The sequence below is a fragment of the Carcharodon carcharias genome, chromosome 12 (assembly GCF_017639515.1).
Source record: "Carcharodon carcharias isolate sCarCar2 chromosome 12, sCarCar2.pri, whole genome shotgun sequence".
NCBI classification, from domain to species: Eukaryota; Metazoa; Chordata; class Chondrichthyes; order Lamniformes; family Lamnidae; genus Carcharodon; species Carcharodon carcharias.
In genome coordinates, this window is record NC_054478.1 from 122,169,516 (window position 1) to 122,191,523 (window position 22,008).

At 41.0% G+C, this 22,008-nt stretch overlaps 1 protein-coding gene across 8 annotated transcripts in view; it reads right to left on the minus strand.

The window, feature by feature from the left end:
• pcnt (pericentrin) overlaps positions 1-22,008 on the minus strand; it is a 316,492-nt gene that overhangs the window by 284,612 nt on the left and 9,872 nt on the right. For all 8 annotated transcript variants that reach the window (XM_041200682.1, XM_041200684.1, XM_041200683.1 and 5 more), the window contains exon 2: positions 4,091-4,243. In XM_041200682.1, the coding sequence (XP_041056616.1) occupies positions 4,091-4,243 (153 nt within the window). The remainder of the gene's footprint in view (positions 1-4,090; positions 4,244-22,008) is intronic.

Sequence of the window (22,008 nt, forward strand, 5' to 3'; positions counted from 1 at the left end):
CACCACACGATCCTTGTGGAGACAAAGTCCCGTTTTCACATTGAGGATCCCTCCATCATGTTGCATGACACTACCACCATGCTAATTGGGGTAGGTTTCGAACAGATCTAGCAACTCAAAACTGGGCAACCGTGAGGCACTGTGGGCCATCAGCAGCAGCAGAATTGCATTCAACCACAATCTGTAATCTCATGGATTGACATATCCCCCCACTCTACCATTACCATCAAGCCAGGGGATCAACCCTGATTCAATGAAGGGTGCAACAGGGCATGCCAGGAGCAGCATCAGGTATGTCCTGTATACAAAAAGCAGCACAAATCCAACCCCGGCCAATTACCGCCCCATTAATCTACTCTCAATCATCAGTAAAGTGATGGAAGGGGTCATCAACAGTGCTATCAAGCAGCAATTGCTTAGCAATAAATGATGCTCCGTTTGGGTTCTGTCAGGGTCAGTCAACTCCTGACCTCATTACAGCCTTGATCCAAACATGGACAAAAGAGCTGAACTCCAAAGGTGAGGCGAGAGTGACTGCCCTTGACATCAAGACAGCATTTGGCCGAGCCTGGCTTCAAAGAGCCTTAGCAAAACTGGGGTCAATGGGAATTGGGGGGAAAACTCTATGCTGAGTCATATCTCGCAGAAAGGAAGATGCTTGTAGTTGCTGGAGGTCAATCATCACAGTTCCATGACATCACTGCATGTGTTGCTCAGGGTAGTGTCGTAGGCCACATCTGGAGTAATATGTACACTATTGGTCTCCTTATTTAAGGAAAGATGTAAATGCATAGGAACCAGTTCACAGAAGGTTTACTTGACTAATATCTGGAATGTGAAGGTTGTCTTATGAGGAAAGGTAAGGCATCTAGGCTTGTATCCGCTAGAGTTTAGAAGAGTAAGAGGCAATTTGATTGAAACATATAAGATCCTGAGGGGTCTTGACAGGGTGGATGTGGAAAGGATGTTTCCTCTTATGGGAGAATCTAGAACTAGGGGGTCACTGTCTTAAAAAAAAATGTTGCTTATTTAAGACAATCTTTGGATCTCTCTTCCTCAAAAAGCAGTGGAAGCAGAGTGCAGAGCTAGATAGATTCTTGACAAGCAAGGGGGTAAAAAGTTACCGTGGGTACATGGGAATGTGGAGTTACAATCAGATCAATCATGACATTATTGAATAATGGAGCTGGCTTGAGGGGCTGAGTGGCCTACTGATGCTCCTAATTGTGTGTTCATATGCATCTAATCAACATACTCCTGCCACATTCAGTTGTGAATGTTGGTTGCCAATTAAACAACTAACAGTATAAGGAGCCTCCACAAACACCCCATCCTCAATGATGCAGAAGCCCAGCATATCAGTGCAAAAAAGGCTGAAGCATTTGTAACCATCTTCAACCAGAAGTGCCAGGTGGATGATGCATCTCAGCCTCCTTCTGCGGTCCCCAGCATTATAGATGCCAGTCTTCAACCAATTCAATTCACTCCATGTGATATCAAGAAACTGCTGAAGGCACTGGATACTGCAAAGGCTATGGGCCCTGACAACATTCCAGCAATAATACTGAAGACTTGTGCTCCAAACTTGCTGTGCCCCTAGCCAAGCTGTTCCAGTCCACCCGATGACATGGAAAATTGTCCAGCTATGTCCTATCCACAAAAACCTGGGCAAATCAAACCCGACCTATTACCGTCCCAGCAGTCTACTCACGATCATCAGCAAAGCAATGGAAGGTGTCATCGACAGTGCTATCAAGCGGCACTTGCACAGCAACAACCTGCTCACTGACCCTCAGTTTGCTTTCTGCCAATTAGCTTTGGTCCAAACATGGACAAAAGAGCTGAACTCAAGAAGTGAGGTGAGAGTCAATGCCCTTGACATCAAGGCAGTATTTGACCAAGTGGCATCAAGGAACCCTAGCAAAACTGAAGTTAATGGAAATCCGAGGGAAAACACTTCATTGGTTGGGGACATACCTAGCATAAAGGATGATCATTCATTTCGGTCCCAGGACAACACTGCAGGAGTTCCTCAGGGTAGTGTCCTAGGCCCAAACATCTTGAACTACTTCAATGACCTTCCTTCCATCACAAGGTCAGAAGTGGGGATGACTGCTGAATGATTGCACAGTGTTCAGCACCATTCATGACTCCTCAGATACTGAAGCAGCCCATGTCCAAATGCAGCAAGGCCTGCACAATATTCAGGCTTAGGCTGAAGTGGCAAGTAACATTCGCGCCACAGAAGTGCTGGGCAATGACCATCTCCAACAAGAGAGAATCTCATTATCTTCCCTTGACATTCAATGGCATTACCGTCACTGAATCCTGGGGGGTTACCAGAAACTGAACTGGATAAGTCATATAAATACTGTGGCTACAAGAGCTGGGAATTCTGCAGAGTGTAACTCACCTCTTGACTTCCCAAAGAATGTCCACCATCTACAAGACTCAAGTCACAAGTGTGATAGAGCCTGGATGACCACCTTCACCACTGTCACACAGTGGTTGCAGTGTGTATCATCTCCAAGATGCACTGCAGCAACTCACCAAGGCTCTTTTGACAGCATCTTCCATACCCATGACCTTTATCACCTAGAAGAGGGTCCAGCAGATGCATGGGAACCTGCAAATTCCCTTCCAAGCCACACTTCATTCTGACTTTGACACCATTCTTTCACGGTCACTGAGTCAAAAGCATGGAACTCCCTGACAGCACGGTAGGTGTGCCTACAACAAATGGACTGCAGCTGTTCAAGGAGGCAGCTCACCACCACCTTCTCAAGGGCAATTAGGGATGGGTAATAAATGCTGGCCCAGCCAGTGAAGCCCACATCCCATGAATGAATAAAGAAAATATTTTTATTCAGTGATGGTATCAAACAACACAATCTGAAAAGGTTGGGGGGGGGGGGGAGAATCATTCAAAGCAAGATAAATGGGATTGAAGTGCAGATCAGCAATGATTTGATTGAATGGCAGAACAAATTTAAGGGTCCTACTCCTGTCCCTACAATATACTTGCTAAGTTCATTCCCTCAGCTGTTAACCCTGAAGAATTGGTTTATGGGTCACCTTGGCTTCTATCAATCAACTTTGAGAGTTAGAGGAGTTCAGGGTTTACATAGAAATCCGATTGAGATTAACTTTTTGAAGACTTCAATTTTACATCAGTGTAGATTCTGTAACAACATAGCTGAAAACAACAAGTTATTAGCACAAATGTTTTCTACCTGCTTGGTGCCAATTGGGTTCTTTCACATCAAGCCCATTCACCTTAGAAGGTGAATGACAGAAACCAAGATGATTTATGTTTCACTTCCTCGGGGCTAAACAACTACATAATGAATTCGGCTCGTTACATCTTTATGTCTGTGGAGTGACAAATCCAATTTATACTGCACTGTTACTCTATTGCATTCTAAATTACTTTGTCAGGTACATAAAAATATCCCGAACAGAATGGCAGGGATTCTTGTTATGCAGTTCTCCAAGGGCCACATCAATTTAAAAGATTCTCTTTCCCAAATGTTGCTTACTCAAACACTGAGGCACATCCTTATTCTGGAGGGTCTCAGATAATGACAACCAGTCAAACAGAACCAATGAGACAACAAACTTCAAATAAAGCAAAACTTTTTCAATACATGCAAATAAGGAAAATTCATTTTACAAGGTTGAGCGGAGGTGGTGGTGAAAGAAATAGTGAAAAGTGTTTGCTGTAGAATTGTTGCTCTGCCACATGGCAGGACATAAGGAACATTTTAATTAGCAACTTTTACTGAGACTGCTATGGAAACCTCTTCAGCTCACCAATTTGTACTGAACATCTTAAGTTATGGTGGTTTTGAAAACTGAAGCAGTTTATTCTACTAGATCTGCATTCATAGGTGTATTAATGTCACCTCCCCTACCATGTATTATGCTATAATTTTACACAGTTGTATGATTTCTGTATAATGTAGCTTTGAGGTAGTGTTAATATTTTTTTGTAAAATTATGTAACCAACCTCCCCCTCTCCCAATTTATCAAAATATTTTGAGGTTGGCTCACTCCTTGGCATCCTTAAATGCAACGTGTGTGATTTACCTCCTGTCCCACGATAGCCCCATCCTGTTCAGCTAATGAGTGCTCTTCCGAAGGAAGGTCATCCTGGTGGATAGCCTGGCTCTTCCTCTTCTTCTTCTTTTTCGTCGAATCCGAGCAGTCACCTTTTGCTTTTTGTTGTCGGTAGTGAGCAAGCTGCGGAGAAAAGTGAAGGAGAGGTAAAGAGAGAGGTACGTGAGGAATAGATAACAAGACCACAGCACCAGCATGCTCAGAGGATACTGTACGATGACCACACATAAAGATGCAAGACCCAGGGCAGGGCGGCATAGGCAACTATGCTCTCACTAGGTGGGTCAAATTGAAATTTCAATTCTGTTTCAAAAAGCTGTGCTATTTGCCGCTAACAGTTTTCTTTTAACAGGACTCTCTTCTCTGACCCTGTACACAAATCTGTGTAATAGACTTGAGTAAGAATATTACAGATGGAGATGCTAGAGTCAAGTTAATATGCATCATTATGCCTCCTGCTCACAAGCCTTAGTTTATCATTTTTACACCAGAAGACAAGTGAAGAAAATTTATTTTGCACAAGAGCAGCCCTGCGTTTGTTGGCTGTGTAGCTGTATTCCTCCTCTGCTTTTTAAGCAGCTTACAACAGATTATAGCTTTGGCACACAAATCCTTACATTCAGACTCTGTGAAGCTACAATATATAATCTCACCAATGGATACATAAGAAACTGGAGGTAGATGGGGATAAGAAAAGAAACCCCAGAACAATCCACTAGAGATGATTTAATCATTGAAGGTCACCTCAGAAATGGTGACAATTAAGAGAGCACTATCTTTCCTGGCCTTTCCAGAGGAGTGAACACCTCAAAAATTAGATAGTGGAAACAGTAATTTAATAAAATCTCGTCTCTTCTGACAATGATCACAGCTTAGTGAATAAAGCAGAAATGCAGTTTGATTAATAACAAACTGAACAGAATTTACTCAATGCCTAGGAGGAAATGATGCATTTACATCTGACAGTTACGTCTCATCTAACAGTTATTTACAATAAAATTATAACAACCAACAGGTTCTAACAAATGATGGAAAGATACAATGCAGAAAAACCTTCAGTACTCTGGGTAAATGCGTTTTACTACTGGGCCAAGCAGGCCAAGAAGCTATATCCAATTCTTGGGCTCAGCTCAATTATCCAATCTTAGCTGGTACAGCACAGAAGATACAATTAGCCCCAGTCCTCCTCAGCTCTTTTTCGCAAGGACGGGGTTGGTGAGACAGCAAGAGACTGGTAGAGAGAAGAAAAACAAGAAAAAAATGTCCAAAAGGTTCCTGATCATGCTGCATAAGGCTCGCTGTAAAGCTCCTATTTGTGGGCACACATTAGCGCTCACCGCAATGCCACCCATAGTTCAATAACTTGCAGATACTCATTCTCCATGTTCACCTGTGAAGACTGGCCACTTGAATCAACGGGCTGCCAGCACCTGTGGAATTGTATCACCGTGTACCAGCACTTTCAGGAGAAAGGAAGGGAGGGAAATGCATTCAAAGACATGTTCCCATTCTGTCCCCTCAAATTGATCATAGCTTTCGAGGGAAGACAAGAGAGGACTGCTGTGAATTTCCCATATTGTCATGAACTTTAATTGGTCATTACCCAGGAGAAACTGAATTCAACTCGAAATGGCACTTTGGCTTTAAACAACAGTATGTGAATTGAGAAACTGAAAATGTTTATTGTAACACAATTGTTTCCTTTTTTTAAAAACGTATTAATTATAGCACAGACACAAGTGAGATAGGATCCATCTTGAACCCCTCCCATTTTTTATCACCGCCTGAAAACACATCAGATCTCACACGTAGCCTGATGTCACCTAGCTCTACCTCACCACCTATCTTGATCCCTCCACTGCCTTGGATTTGTCATTGGCTGAAGGTTAAGTAGCAGCAGTGATAAGCAATAATGTCCACATATAAATATTGGCAAGACCAATGCCACTATCTTTGAACCACCCACAAATGGGAAAAATATAGGAGGGACAAATTTGTAGGGAAATTACATAGATGTGAAAAATTAGTCTAGTGACAGAGGGGGAACTTAAATTATCATAATAATATACTGGGATAGTGATAGTGTAAAGGGCACAGAGAAGGAAAGACTCATTCAAGTGTGTTCAGGAGAATTTTCTTGATCAGTAATTCTGGCCCAAGGTAGGAGGATCTGATACTGGGGAATGAGGCAGGTCAAGTGGATTAAGTGCCAGCAGGGGAGCATTTTGGGAACAGTGATCATTGTATCATAACAATTAGGTTAGCTATGGGAAAGAAGCAATCTGGAGGAAAAACACTAACTGGAAAAGAGCCAATTTCAGTGGGATGAGAGTGATTCTCACTTATCTGGATCAGGTCCAAATCTAAATGAACAAGGGGCTGCCCTTAAAATGAGGAAATGATTCAAGAACATATCAAGATACATTCCCACAAGGGGAAAAAGCCAATGCTCCTTGGATAATGAAAGAAATAGAATACGATGAAGCAAAATGAAAAGGCTGCATATGACAAATGTGCCCGTACGCCCCATGTAAAAAGGCTGGACAAAACCTCTCCTCCAATCAAACAAAAAAATTGAGAAATGAAAGCCTTGTATTTATATTAATTGCATTCAGATTGTGGTTTATTATGTGTTACAAGCATTGAAACCATTTGCATACTATGAAGTGCATTCATTTGTGATGGAAAATACCACAGCCATTTTTGCCACAGCATGATCTCACTTGATATTAGTTTCACTCCTGCATTTTCTCCATTAACGCTGCAAAATATTTTTCTTTTCAAGCATATCTAATTCCCTTTGAGTATATCTGCTACCTCCAACTTTTCAGGCAGTCCAATGCTGACATTACATGAAAGCATCTGAGAAAGAAAGATTGGGGCAGGTGGGGGGGAGAAGAAGAAGAGATATGGGGAAGAGGAATCTTTCCGAAATAATGAATAAAAAGGTGTAAAAGAGGGGGCAGAGAACCGGGCAGAACAAAATGAAGATTGTATTTCAGATAAAAGTTAGAAGATAAAAAGGATGTGAGGAACATTCAACAAATTCTTTTTTTTTCTGCATAAGTACCTTAAAACATTGCAAGATCAACACGTCCGTACACACGTGTGTATATTTATATATTTTTTTCCTCTAAAACAGTGCAATGAACAGGCCTTTAGGGGACTACTTTCTGGAAGCTTATATTCAATTGTGCAGAATGTCAATCAAAAATAAACTCCAGAAAAGCTGTACAGTGGCATTCAATTTTGGAATATTTATTTCTTCTACTTTGAATATTTTATTAAGTTTTTTTTCAACCACAATTAAACACTAAACAATTAGAATTTCAATAAGTCATAGAATCACTAGAAACAATAATTCAAGACAAAATTAATAGTCATATAGACAAATGTGGGGTGATTAAGGAAAGCCAACGTGGAATTTCTTAAGGGAAAATCATGCTTGGCTAACTTGGAGTTTTGAGGGGGTAACAGAATTGATAAGGGCAATACTATTGATGTGGTGTACATGGACTACCAAAGACGTTTGATATAGTGCCAGAGAACAGACTTTTGAGCAAATTATAGCTCATGGAATAAAAGGGACAGTGGCAACATGGATGCCCAATTGGCTGAGCAACAGGAAACAGAGGGTAATGGTTAATGGATGTTTTGCCTGTTGGAGGAAAGTTTGCCCAGGGGTCAGTATTGGGACCCTTGCTTTTCCTGATATATTAAGGACCTAGGCCTTGGAGTAAAGGGCACAATTTCAAAGCTTGCAGATTATAAAAAAAACTTGGAAGCACTGTGAGCTATGAGGGGGCCCATGTAAAATTTCAAAGAGACATAGGCAAGTTGATGGAATGGACGAACAGGTGGCAGATGAAGTTCAATGCAGAGAAATAGGAGGCGATTCATTCTGGTTGGAAGAACATGGAGCAACCATATAAAACAAAGGGTAAATACAGGGGTGGAGGAGCAGAGGGATCAGAGTGTGTATGTGATAAGTCATTGAAGGTGCCAGGGCAGGTTGAGAAAGCAGTTAATAAAGCATATAGTATCCTGGGCTTTATTAATAGGGGCAGAGAGTACAAGAGCAAGGAAGTTATGTTGAAAACAAAAACAGAATTATCTGGAAAAACTCAGCAGGTCTGGCAGCATCGGCAGAGAAAAAAAGAGTTGACGTTTCGAGTCCTCATGACCCTTCAACAGTTATGTTGAATTTGGATAAGTCACTTGTTTAGCTTCAGCTGGAGTACTGGGTCCAGTTCTAGGCCCCACACTTTAGGAAGGATGTGATGGCATTAGAGAGGGTACAGAAAAGATTCACAAGAATGGCTCTGGGGATGAGGAACTTCAGTTATGAAGATAAGCTGGAGGAGGTACGACTGTTTATGTTACAGAAAAGAAAGCAGAGCTGAGATTTGCTAGAGGTATTCAAAATCATGAGGAGTCATAGAGTAAATAGGGAGAAACTGTTCCCACTTGTAAAGGGATCGAGAACAAGAGGGCAGATTTAAAGTAATTTGTAAAAGAAGCAAAAAAGTGATGAGGAGAAACTTTTTTTGAAAAACGCAGTGAGTGGTTAGGATTTGGAACGCACTGCCTGAGTGTTGGGTGGAGGCAGGTTCAATTGATGCATTCAAAAGGGAATTAAACTCTTCATCGGAAAAGGAAGAACATGCAGGGTTAAGGGAAGAAGTTAGCCAAATGGCCTCCTTCTGCACCATAACAATTCTGTGCTTCCAGGGAGGTGGGGGGAAAATGTGTACAATTCTCATCAATGCCCACTTGAACTGTGGCAAGCACTCAACAGTTATGTTCTTAGCCATAGCTGATACTAAGAAATAGGAGCAGGAATAGGTCATTCAGCCCCGAACCTGCTCTGCTATTCAATAAGATCATGGCTGATCTGATCGTGTCAGTAACTCAACTTCATTGCTTTCCCCACCCCTACAAGCTCTTTACTCCCTTGTCTAACTCAGCCTTGAATATATTGAATGACCCAGCTTCCACTGCTCTCTGAAGAGAATTCCAAGGTCTCATGACCCTCAGAAGAATTTCTTCCTCATCTTCGTCTTAAATGGGAAACCTCTTTGTTTGAAACTGTGTCCCTGGTTCCATATTCCCCTACAAGAGGGGACATCCTCTCAGCACCTAGCCCATCAGAGCCTCAGAAATCTTATATGTTTCAATAAGATCAATTCTTATTCTTCCACACGTCAATGCGTAAAGGCCCAACCTGCACAACTGTTCCTCAAACCCTTCATCCCATCAGCCTGTTCTCTGAACAGCTTCCAATGCAAATATGTCCCTCAAGTAAGATGACCAAAGCTCTCAAAGCTCTAGGTGCAGTCTCACCAATGCCCTGTATAGTTGGAGGGAGACCTCCCTACTTCATACTTCACCCCGCCTTGCAATAAAGGCCAACATTCCATTTGCCTTCCTAATTAGTTACCGTACTTGTATGCTGACTTTTTGCGATTCATGTACCAGGAAACCCAGGTCCCTCTGTACCACAACATTCAGCAGGCTCTCTCAAATTAAATAATATTCTGGTTGTCTATTCTTCTTGCAAAGTGGGCAAGTTCACATTTTCCCACATTATACTCCAACTGCCAAATTTTTGCCCACTTACTTAACCTATCTGAATCCCATTGCAGACTCTTTGTAATCTCCTCACAGCTCACTTCCCTAACTACCATCGTATTATGAGCAAACCTGGCTACAATATATTCAGTCCCTTCATCCATATCACTAATATAGCTCATAAGTAGTTGAGGTCTCAGCACGGATCCCTGTGGCATTCCACTAGTAACAGTTTGCCAGTCTGAAAATGACCCATTTATCCCAAACCTCTGATTTCTGTTAGGTCGTCTGTCCTTTACCCATGGTAGTACATCAGCCTCAACTCCATAAGCTCTTATCTTGTGTAGTAACCTTTTAGGTGGCACCTTATAGGATGCCTTTTTGGAAACTCAAATACACTAGATCTCTCAGTTCCCCTTTATCCACCCTGGTTGTTACATCCTCAAAGAACTCTAATAACTTGTTGAACATGATTTCCGTTTCATTTAATCAAGCAGAGTTGACATGGTTTATAATGATTTTCTAAATGCCCTGCAATTACCTCCTTAATAATGAATTCCAGCATTTTCCCAATGACAGACGTTAGATTAACTGGCCTGCAGTTTTCCTGCTTTCTGCCTTTGTCCTTTCTTCAGAGGCGTTACATTTCCAGTTTTTCAATCTACTGGGGCCTTTCCTGAATCTTGGAAGCTTACAACCAATGCATCAATCACCTCTGCAGCCATTTCCTAGGATGCAGGCAATCAGGTCCACTGGATTTGTCAGCCTTAAGTCCCATTTTTCTCGTACTTTTCCTCTAGTAAGCATGATTATTTTAAGTTCCTCCCTCCCTTTTGCCTCTTGATTTTCTACTATTCTTGGGATGCTTTTTGCATCTTCTACATTGAAGATAGATACAAAATATTTGTTCAAAGCATTTGCCATTTCTTCATTTCCCATTATTAATTCCCTAGTCTCATCCTATAAAGGAACCAAATTTCACTTTAGCTACTCAGAGTTGTTTTTCCTGTCTATAAAAAATATATTTTTATATTTCTAGTTTTCTCCAATTTCTCCCTCTATTATTTTCTTAGTCATCCTTTACTGATTTCAGAAGCGCTCTCAATCTTCCAGCCTACCACCAAGCTTCACAGCACTGTACACCTTTTCTTTCAATTTGATACCACCCTCAACTTCCTTGATTAGTTACAGATGATGCATGCTTCTGAAAGATTATTTCTTTATCAATGGAATATATCTTTGTTGAAAGCTCTGAAATATCTCCTTAAATGTCTGCCACTGCTTCACTACCACCTTACCTTTTAACCTATTTACCCATTCCACTTTTGCCAACTCTGCCTTCATAGTTGTAATTGCCCCGTAATTGCCTTTATTTACAGTTAGGACCCACATTTATCCTCAAACTGAATATAAAATGTTATCAATCATGTTATGATCGCTCTTGCTGAGAGGATCTTCACTCTGAAGTCATTAATTAATTATTGTCTCATTACATGTTATCAGGTCTAAAATAGCCTGGCCTCTGATAGGTTACGTAATGTTTTGTATAAAATAAAATATCCTGAATACACTCTTATGAGCTCATCCTCCAGGCTACCTTTGTCAATTTGATTTGTCCAATCTGTAAGATTAAAATCACCCACGATTATTTCAGGCAAGCCCCCTTTTTTGATGTATACATCTACAGTGTATCTATTGCTAGGGAGCTTATAGATACACCTACCGGTGACTTCTTTCCCTTGCTATTTTTATCTCCACCGAAACGTATTCTACACCTTGATCTTCAGACTCAAAATCATCTCTCACTATTGTACTGATCTCACCTTTTATTGACACAGCTACCCCTGCTTCTTTTCCTTTCTTCCAAATGTCAAAAACCCTCGAATATTCAGATTTAGCCTAGATGACTGTGCAACCACTGTGACAAGTAATTCGCCTCCTGACTCCCCAAAACCTGTCCACCATCGATAAGGCACAAGTCAGGAGGGTGCTGGAATACTCCCCACTTGCCTGGATGAGTGCAGCTCCCACGACACTCAAGTTTGACACCGTCCAGGACAAAGCAGCCTGCTTGATTGGCACCACATCCAAAACGTTCACTCCCTCCACCACTGGCATACAGTAGCAGCAATGTACACCATCTACAAGATGCACTGGAGAAATTCACCAAGGCTCCTTCGATAGCACCTTCCAAACCCAAGACCATTACCACCTAGAAGGTCAAGGACAGCAGATAGGTGGGAACACCACCACCTGGAAGTTCCCCTCCAAGCCACTCACTATCCTGACTTGGAAATATATCGCCATTCCTTCACTGGTACTGGGTCAAAATCCTGGAAGTTCCCCTCCAAGCCACTCACTATCCTGACTTGGAAATATATCGCCATTCCTTCACTGGTGCTCAGTCAAAATCCGAGTATTCCCTCCCCAACAGCACTGTGGGTATATCTACACCACATGGACTGCAGTGGTTCAAGACGGCAGTTCACCACCACCTTCTCAAGGGCAACCAGGGATGGGCAATAAATGTTGGCCCAGCCAGCGAAGCCCACGTCCCGTGAATAAATTTTTTTAAAAGTGCCTGTCAAATAATCTATTTCTAATTGTGCTATCAATTCATCCATCTTGGTACGATGCTGTGAACATTCAGATACAAGCCTTTAATTCAGTCTTTTTAACCATTTTTGCATATTCTACCCTTATTAGCTGAAGCACTCATGTGTTTGCTATGTCTTTTCCTGTCACAGTCTGGTTATCATTACCTTGCATTATTACCTTATGTTTTCCCCTTAACTTTCCAAATCTCCCCTCACGTGAACCCTCCCCACACTATTTAGTTTAAAGCCCTCTCTACAGCCCTAGTTAAACAATTCGTCAGAACACTGGTCTCAGTGCAGTGCAGGTGAAGGCCATGCAAATGGCACAGCTCCCTCCTTCCCCAATACAGGTGCCTTTGACCCATGGATAAAAGTCCATTGCTCCCACAACAATTGTGCCACACATTCAACTCTCTGATCTTATTTACCCAATGCCAATTTGATTGTTGTTCAGGTGGTAATTCAGAGGTAACTACCTTTGTGGTTGTGCTTTTTAAATTTATCCCCTAGCTGCTTATACTCCCTTAGCAGAACCTCTTTCTAAGTCCTACTTAGAGCATGGTACCCACGCTCAGTTGGTAGCACTATTGTCTTTGAGGTTGTGGGATCAAGGCCCACTCAAGGGATTTGAGCACAAACATCTAAGCTGGCACTCCACAGCAGTTACGAGGGAGTGCTGGAGCTGCTAGCTCTTGGATGTGACATTAAACCAAGGTTAGTCTTCTCTCTTAGGTGAGCATAAAATATCCCACTGCATTATTCCAAAGAAAGCAGGGGAGTTACCCATGATACCCTAGGCCAATATTTATCCCTCAAATCAGCAAAAACAGATTATATTCGCATATTGCTGTTTATGGAAACTTGCTGTGCACAAATTAGCCACCCGGTTTCCTACATTACAAGACTGATTACACTACAAAAGCATTTCATTGGCTGCAAAGCACTTCGGGACATCCTAAGGTTGTGAAAGATATTATGTAAATGCACTTCTTTCCTTCATCAACGCAATTCTCTGAGCTATGTAACTAATATCGTCAGTGTGAATAACTGGTAAGATTGACCTAGATAAACTGCATCCTACATTCAAGCTTCTTGGCTTAAAAATGTGTGGCACATTGGTATCAATATACAAATACATCTCACATCAACACTGAAGTAACTTTGTGTCCAGTTGTCAATCTAGAGACGACTAATTTTAGCACACACTTGTGGCTGCCACTGACGATCCCATCCATTTAAAGTAACAGCTTGTAAAGCTGTTCCAGGTGTTCTTGGACAAATCTCGACACTTACAGCACAGAAATTCCCCACATAGATCGTATACTCAGCATTTCCGTATAGTCAGCATTTCCAAAGGGCCAAAAATCTCTAGGCCACCAAAACTGAAGATTTCCATTTTCCCTGGAATGGAACACTAACTTTTAGGGATCATTTCTGTAGTTTGTAACATGAGAAATGTGTTTTGAAGTGTCTGGTTTTCCATTCCAAGGAGAAACAGGGATAGGAAAAAAGGGCCTTAACAGCTGTCATGGGTCCAATTTTGTTTAAAAGGCTTCATTTGAGAGCAAAGCTTTGTTGTCAGAAAATAATATTGTAGATTGTTAAAATCTATATAGTGTCATTTCAACCTCAAGATGCTCCAAATTGCTCATTTTGAAACGTAGTCAATTGTAACATTGGAAACTCAGCAACCCCAATTTTTCCACACAGTAAGGTCCTACAAGTTGCAATTTGTTAAATGACCAATTAATCTTTATTTGTGGTGTTAACTGAAGGGTAAACATTCACCACAGTGAACACTCCTGTTCTTCCTTGAAATAACATAGGTCTTTAATATGCACCTGAGAGGGCAGACAAGGCATAGGAACTGGAGGAGGTCATTCAGCCCTTTGAGCATGTTCTGCCATGTTAGTCGATTGGTGTCTAGTGCTCCAGATCTGTTAACTCAACTGAGTGTCGACCCTGTGGTCTTCTGGTCTAGAAAGCTCAGCTTGAAGCTAACCTAACCAACAACTGCCCCCTGATAAAACACCTCAGCACCACACAACACAACCTCAGTCACCAGCTTGAGATCAGAACTCATTAGGCAAGGGTTCAGGAGGAACAATGTCTTCTTTCTATCTTGTCTGAATACACTCAATTTGGATTTATATTTCAAACTTATTGGGACAGAAATATTACTCCGAGGCATGGATATTAAAACAATGCTAAGTATTTTTGCAAGTGCTGGTTTTTTGAATCATTGTCATGATATAAGATACAGCCTGTCAAGCAAAAGAAGCCACTAGCATTTACATACTGATCAGATTGAGCAATTTCCCACGTTCCCAAAAGATGGCTACCTGCAGTCAGAGAGATCAGGAGGATAATAAATGAGTGACAATCTAACATATATAAGTTATGTAGGAACAGAAAGACAGTGCAGAAACTCTCCTGGGCTGAGGAAATCAAGCATTAGGTGATGATGTATTGGCAATAATGAAAAACTGGCTGAAAGACTACTTATCAAAAAAAAAATTTTAAGGGATTAAACAGTGAGCGAGCATGCATATGTATATAATAACCTAGATTTATAAATAGGGGGTATAAAAAGTCAAGATGACACAAAATTTGGAAATGTAGTAGACAGTGAGGAGAATAGACTTCAGGAGGATTGAGACAGACTGAAATGGGCAAACACACAGATGAAATTTAATGCAGTGGAATGTGAAGTGATAAATTTTGGAAAAAGAAAAAAAAAGGTAATATAAACAAAATGGTACAATTTTAAGAGGAAATCACATATACAAATCTTTAAAAATGATAGGACAAGTTGAGAGAGTTGTTAAAAAATATCTTCTTGGCTTTATAGAGGCATGGAGTAAAAATACAAGATAAATCTTTATTAAATCAGTTGTTAGGCCTCACAGAATATGACATCCAACTTTGGGCACCACACATTGATGGTATCAAGATCCTCAGAAGGTGCAGGGGTGATTTATCAGAATGGTACCAAGGATGAGGAACTTCAATTAGGTCAAGAGTAGAGAAGCTGAGCAGAAGGTTAAGGGCAGATTTAATAAAGGCGGTCAAAATTTATGTTGAAGAATAGAACTGTTTTCACTGACTAAAGGACACAGATTAAGATTAAGACCATTGCCAAAAATATCCAGCAAGTATATGAGGAGGATTTTTTTTTAAATGCAGCAAGTTATAATGATCTGGAACACAATGCCTGAAAACAGCAGTGAAGCAGGTTCAATAGTAACTTTCAAAAGCAGATTATTACATATTTGAAAAGGAGAAATTATTCTATAAGGAAAGGGAAAGGAGTGGGACTAATTGGATAGCTCTTTCTCAAAGCCAGCACAAACACAATAGGTCAAATGGCAGCCTTGTCTTGAATGACTGATCTGAATTCTACAACACTTGTGCAACTACCAGGTGCTTAATTCACAAATCAAATTTTTTCCCCCTGTTTAAAATAATGAACTTGTGCCAAGTGAACTAATCAATCTTAACCACCAAAAAAATGCAAAGAATGGCACAGTGAAGTAAAAAAAAAAATCCAATTCTGGAAGACTTCATCCCCTCCAGTTCACACTAATTCTCTGTCTTTCCAACAGGACAGATGGTCAAAGATCAAGAATAGCCCAAGAAATCATCTAATCTCAGAAGTCAGAAAAACATAGCACTGCAATCATCTGTCCAGATTTATCCAACTTGAAACAAGGGATTACTTTCAGGATAGTCAAAGCAGCTGATAGGCTGGGAGCATTCAGAAACAACACTTCCAACAAGTACAGTGGTATAACTGAAATGAGAAACTGGAATGTTTAGCAAAGCTTTCTGATGTCAAAAATGTTGCTAAGAAATTTGCATCAGTGCTTAAAGTGATAAAGTGGTTCATCAGGGTTCATAGAAATAAACTATTTCCACAGTGGGGGAATCTAGAACAATGGAATCTTAAAATTAGTGCTCAGCCATTCAAGAGTGAAATCACAAAGCACTTTTTACACAAAAAAATGGGTAGTGGGAATACAGAATTCTTACATTCCCAAAAAAAAGGAGGCTGGGACAATTGAAATTTAAAACTGAGGTCGGTAAAATTTTGTTAGTTTGGGGTAACGAGGGATATGTTTCAAAGGAGAAAAAAAACATGAGCTGAGGGACTTAGCCATGATCTAACTGAATGGCAGAATAGGGTGAAGGGGCTGAATGGCATAATACAATGGCTGAGAACAAGAGCTAAGTAAGAGTTTTCTGGAAAAGCAGCTTTTCAGCAATGTCAACACATCTTTTGTGCTTGTTAAATAAAGGACTATTTTAAGTTTCAAAAACAATCATTCTCAATTCTGAACTTTCATATTATCATACCAATTGCTTCAACCTATAAAATGCTCACTTTTAAAATGTGATTGCTTAATCCCATGCGGCTTCAGAAATAGAATTCAAGAGATCCCCGATGACTTAATTTATTTGGTGTTGAGGTACAAAGATCAGAAAGGAGCCAGGCTTGACCCTGCAACTGTATATAGCAAGCAGATCTGCAGCAGGATTTTAAAAAGGTACAATGGTCCCTGATTAGGCAGGAAAACAATTATCAGATCCTGAGTATCCAGTGACCCCCACTGAAAGCCCATGTGGATGTTCAGAGTGTACAAGGTTAAGCTCAGTTGCAAAGCCACATGATCTAACAGAATGACATCGTCACATTCAAGGTTTACATGTGCATGGCCATTTGGGCTCAGCTTAAAAAGGCAACCAGCGCCTGTGGAACTGCAACCCAGTAAGAAGTGATCAACTTCAGGAAAGATGGGCAGAAGACAATTGTTTTAACTGCCACATGGGTGGAATGCATTTCAAACAAGTTTGCATCAATTTGAAGACTGCAAACTTAATCTGAAGTTTCAGTGTAAAGACAGTCAAAAATGTAAACCTGTGAAGCAGCTTTCTCAAAAGCTAAACTTTCACATTAGCTGAACTCGTCTTAATCACAGCTCAATGTTACGGCAAAAATAGAACAGTTTTCCTTTCACTGCATTCTCCTTGCTACCATCCCAATTGCATACACAGGTGTATTTCCTGCAAAGTCCCCTGGGGAGCTAAGATTCAATTTAACACAGCAAAACCAGTTCAGCTATAATAAACTAAGGTGAAAGCAGACAACTTATGTTGTGAACCCAAGCGATCATACTGTCAGATTGGCTCAGTTTTTGGCACCCTTGCTTCCAGTAAGTAATAATCCATCTGAAAATATTCTAGGTGGCAAAACCCACAAGCCAGTTCAGCCTGCTCCCTAATCTCATCAAGTTTGCAGCATCCAGCTTCAGCTCAAACAGTGGGATCTCAGAGCTGGACAGAATCTTGATTAATGAGGGGATGAAAGGTTATCAGGGGTGGGTAGGAATGCGGGTTGAGGTTACATTCAGATCAGCCATGGTCTTATTGAATGGCAGAGGAGGCTCGAGGGGCCGAATGGCCTCCTCCTGCTCTTAATTCGTATGTTTGTATAATGCTACTTTGTCAGCAGGAATGCACCATATTGAGATGCAGGTCCTGTATTGACCCAATAATTCCACCCAGGCGAGAGACTGACAGTGAGCGTGAGAGGAAGAGGACGGACAAGTCAGGGGGACTTTCTCATACGTGTGCACCTAGACCTTGCTAAAACAGCAAATTGTAGGTCCAGAATGGGCAGAGTTGCTATGACTAAATGCCTCTTTTCCATGGCACTGGAGAGGCTGCTAAGTTTGGTGCCTTCTGTAATTGTTTGGCACCATGGGACATACAATGCCCGATGAACACTGATAACGACATTTTTATTAGTTCAGATTAGTTCTTTTTGTTGTGACCTTGTTGCTTATTTTGGCTTCTTTTAGTTTGAATGGACCATATATTTCTCGTAAATAAATGGCCACCCAAAAAAAACCAGGAATGGCAGACATTGAATAATTACTTTGTACCAGTGTTTAAACTGAAGGAAAAGGAAGAGGATAGTATACCAGGCATCCCAAAGAAGTGAATACTGAATTAGTATGGAAGCTTGCCAATATCAACATAAGCCAAATAACAGTACTGAAACGAATAACAGTACTGAAGAGTGACAAATCCCCAAGGCCAGATAAAACCCTAGAATAGAAATTAACAGAGCAGGTGAGAACATTACATGTGTTTTTCAGTCCATTGTTGAGTTTTACTTGGAGCTGGTGTACTTGGTCACCGCCTTTGTCCTTTCCAACACTGTGTGCTTGGCCAGTTCCCCGGGCAACAACAGGCACACGGCGGTTTGGATCTCCCGGGAACTGATGGTGCTGCACTTGTTGTAATGGGCCAGGCGGAAAGCCTCACTCGCGATGCACTCGAAAATATCATTCACAAACTAGTTCATGATGCTCATAGAAGAGATGCCAGTGTCGGGGTGAACCTGCTTCATCACTTTGTAGATGTATTAACTCTCTTTCCTCGACCTTCGCAGTTTCTTGCCGCCCTTTGCTGCCAGTTTCTTTAAGGCTTTCTTGGCTCCCTTCTTGGGAGCTGGTTTCTTCTCATCAACCATCTCAGTTTCAGACAGAAGATGCACTAATCTTCAATTCCCTTTATTCAGGAACCAGATTTGGAAATTCCATCTGTCACTCAACTATCTTAGCAAGATGATAAGCCACCTATTTCCACCTCCATAACATCACCCAGCTTCACCTTTGACTCACTTCATCTGCTACCTAAGCCTCCATTCCTTCCTTTGTTACCTCTAGACTCAACTATTCCATCACTCCTGAACAGCATATCATCTGTAAACTGGAGATCACCCAAAACTTTGTGGCTGTGTTTTCAACCAGCAAGGCTGTAAAGCTCTAGAATTCTCTTCTTCGCTTCTCTTTACTGTTTTAAGACATTTCTTAAAACATACCTCTGAGCAAGCCTTTGGTCATTTCCATTAATACCTCCTACATGGCTTAGTGTCAAGGTTTATTGGCTAATGTTCTGGTGAAGCACCTCAAGAGGCTTTACCACTATAAAGTTAGTATCTAAATAAAAGCTGCTGTAGCTGTTACGGAAAACCAGCAAACTATAGATCAATTAGTCTGCCCTCAACGGCATCCTTCCATCTATGCAAGATGATGGACCTGCAGCAAATCCGTTGCGGATGGGGTAGCTTCATATGGTGCAGCTTCATATGATGCACTTCTGCCGTTAACTCAACAGGCCAGTGGGAGACAACTGCCACAAATTCCACATATGTAGTCGTTATCAGATGATGTCATAGGTTGTTGATGATGGCGTTGGCACCTGTTGTCGAGTCACTATTTGTCATGTTGGCACATACCAGCCCACACAATGTCACGAATTTTCTCTGTTGCCAGCTAGCATCTCCCAGGTGTGAAAGCTGATGTTAAGGGTCTTTATGTCACACTTGCAAGTATCCTTGAAGCAGAGCTTTGGGTGTCTTAACTGTCCATCTGGGTCCTGTTACCTTGCCATATAGAAAAATCTTCCATCCTGACTGAACAGCTTGAAACTTTCCAACTGACCATTGATAGCCAGCACAAATTTGCAAAAGGCAGGGGCATGCCTGACAAGCCTGATTGAATTTTTTGAAGATATAACTAAAGTGGTGGACAGTGGAATGTCAGTGGTTGCTATGGACTTCCAGAAGACTTTCAATAAAGCCTCTCATAAGGGGCTAGTAGCTAAAGTTGAAACTCATGGAACTGAAGGCAAATTATTGACCTGGTATGACAGTAGGCAGACAATGGCGAACATTTAAAGAATTAATACACAGTTTATGACAAAAAAAAGTTCCTTTAATGCAAAATCCCACCAAGGAATGTGTTCTAACCATGGCTAACGAAATAAATCAAAGATTACATTAGAGCGAAGGAAGAGGTGAAAAAAGTTGCCAAAAAAATGGTAAGCCTGAGAATTGGGAGAATTTTAGAATTCTGCAAAGGAAGACCAAGAAAAAGATTAAGAAAGGGAAGAGAGAATATGAGAGTAAACTAGTGAGAAACATTCAAACCGACTATAAAAGCCTCTCAGGTATGTAAAAAGGAAAACAGTAGCAAAAACAAACGTGAATCCATTACAAGCAGAGTCAGGGGAATTTATAAAGTGGAATAAAGAAATGGCAGAGAAACTAAACAAATACTTTGTATTTGTCTTCATGGAGGAAAATACTAAAAACCTCAGAAATAATGGATAATCAAAGGACATTGTGTAAATGAGAAACTGCAAGATATTTATATTAGTTTAAAAAAGGCACTAGAGAAATTAATGAGGCTTAAAGTGGATAAGTCCCTTGGAGCGGATGATCTGCATCCCAGAGTGTTGAAAGAGGTGGCTGCAGAGACAGCAGAGGCATTGGTGATCATCTTTCAAAATTCTATTGACTCTGGAATGGTTCCTGCAGATTGGAAGGTGGCAAATATAACCCCACTACTTAAGAAAGGAGGGAGAGAGAAAACAGGGAACTACAGGCCTGTTAGCCTGACATCAGTAGTAGAGAAAATGCTAGAGACTATAATAAAAGGATGTGATAATTAGACACCTAGAAAACAGTGGTAGGAATTGGCAGAGTAACATGGATTTATGAAAGGGAAATCATTTGACAAACCTGTCCGAGTTTTTTGAAGATGTAACTAGCAGAATAGCCAAGGAGGAACCGGTGGATATGGTATATTTAGATTTTCAGAAAGCATTTGATAAGTCCCACACAAGAGGCTAGTAAACAAAATTAGAGTACATGGGAATATACCAGCATGGATTGAAAACTGGTTAACAGACAGAAAATAATAGGAATAAATGGGTCATTTTCAGGTTGGCAGGCTATGACTAATGGGATACTGCAAGGATCAGTCCTTGGATCCCAGCTATTCGCAATCTATATCAATGACTTGGATGTGGAGATTAAATGTAACATTTCCAAGTTTGCAAATGATACAAAACTAGGTGGAAGTGTGAGTTGTGAGGAGGATGGGGATTTGGAGAGGCTAAGCGAGTGGGCAAAAATTTGGGATACAATGTGGAGAAAAGTGAGGTTACACATTTGGTAGGAGAAACAGAAATACGGAGTATTCTTAAAATGGTGAGAGGCTAGGAAGTGTTGGAACTTCAAAAGGGACTTGGGTGTCCTTATTGATGGGTCACTGGAAGCTAACATGCAGATACAGCAGGCAATTCAGTAGGCAAATGGTATGCTGACCTTTGTTAAAAGAAGATTTGAGTATAGGAATAAAGATGTCTTACTGCAATTATATAGAGCCTTGGTGAGACTACACCTGGAGCATTGTGCACAGTTTTGGTCTCCTTACTTAAGATATACTTGCCATTGAGGCAGTGCAATAAAGGTTTACCAAACTAATTCTTGGGAAGGAGGGTCTGTTCTATGAGGAAAGATTAAATAAACTGGGCCTTTATTCTCTGGAGTTTAGAAGAATGAGAGGTGGTCTCATTGAAATGTACAAAATTCTTACAGGCTTGACAGGGTAGATTCAGGAAGGATGTTTCCCTTGGCGGGGGTGTGTGACGAGGAGATCTAAAACCAGGCGACAGTCTCAGGATAGGGGACAGGAGACAGTAGGGATAATGGGTGGGTACCCTTAATTGATAGGATGTAACTAGTGGTACCCAAGTATCGATGTTGGGACCACAACTATTCAACTGTATTTCTTAATGACTTAGGTGATGCAATAGAAAGTTACATATCCAAGTTTGCCAATGATACAAAAGACAGATTGCATC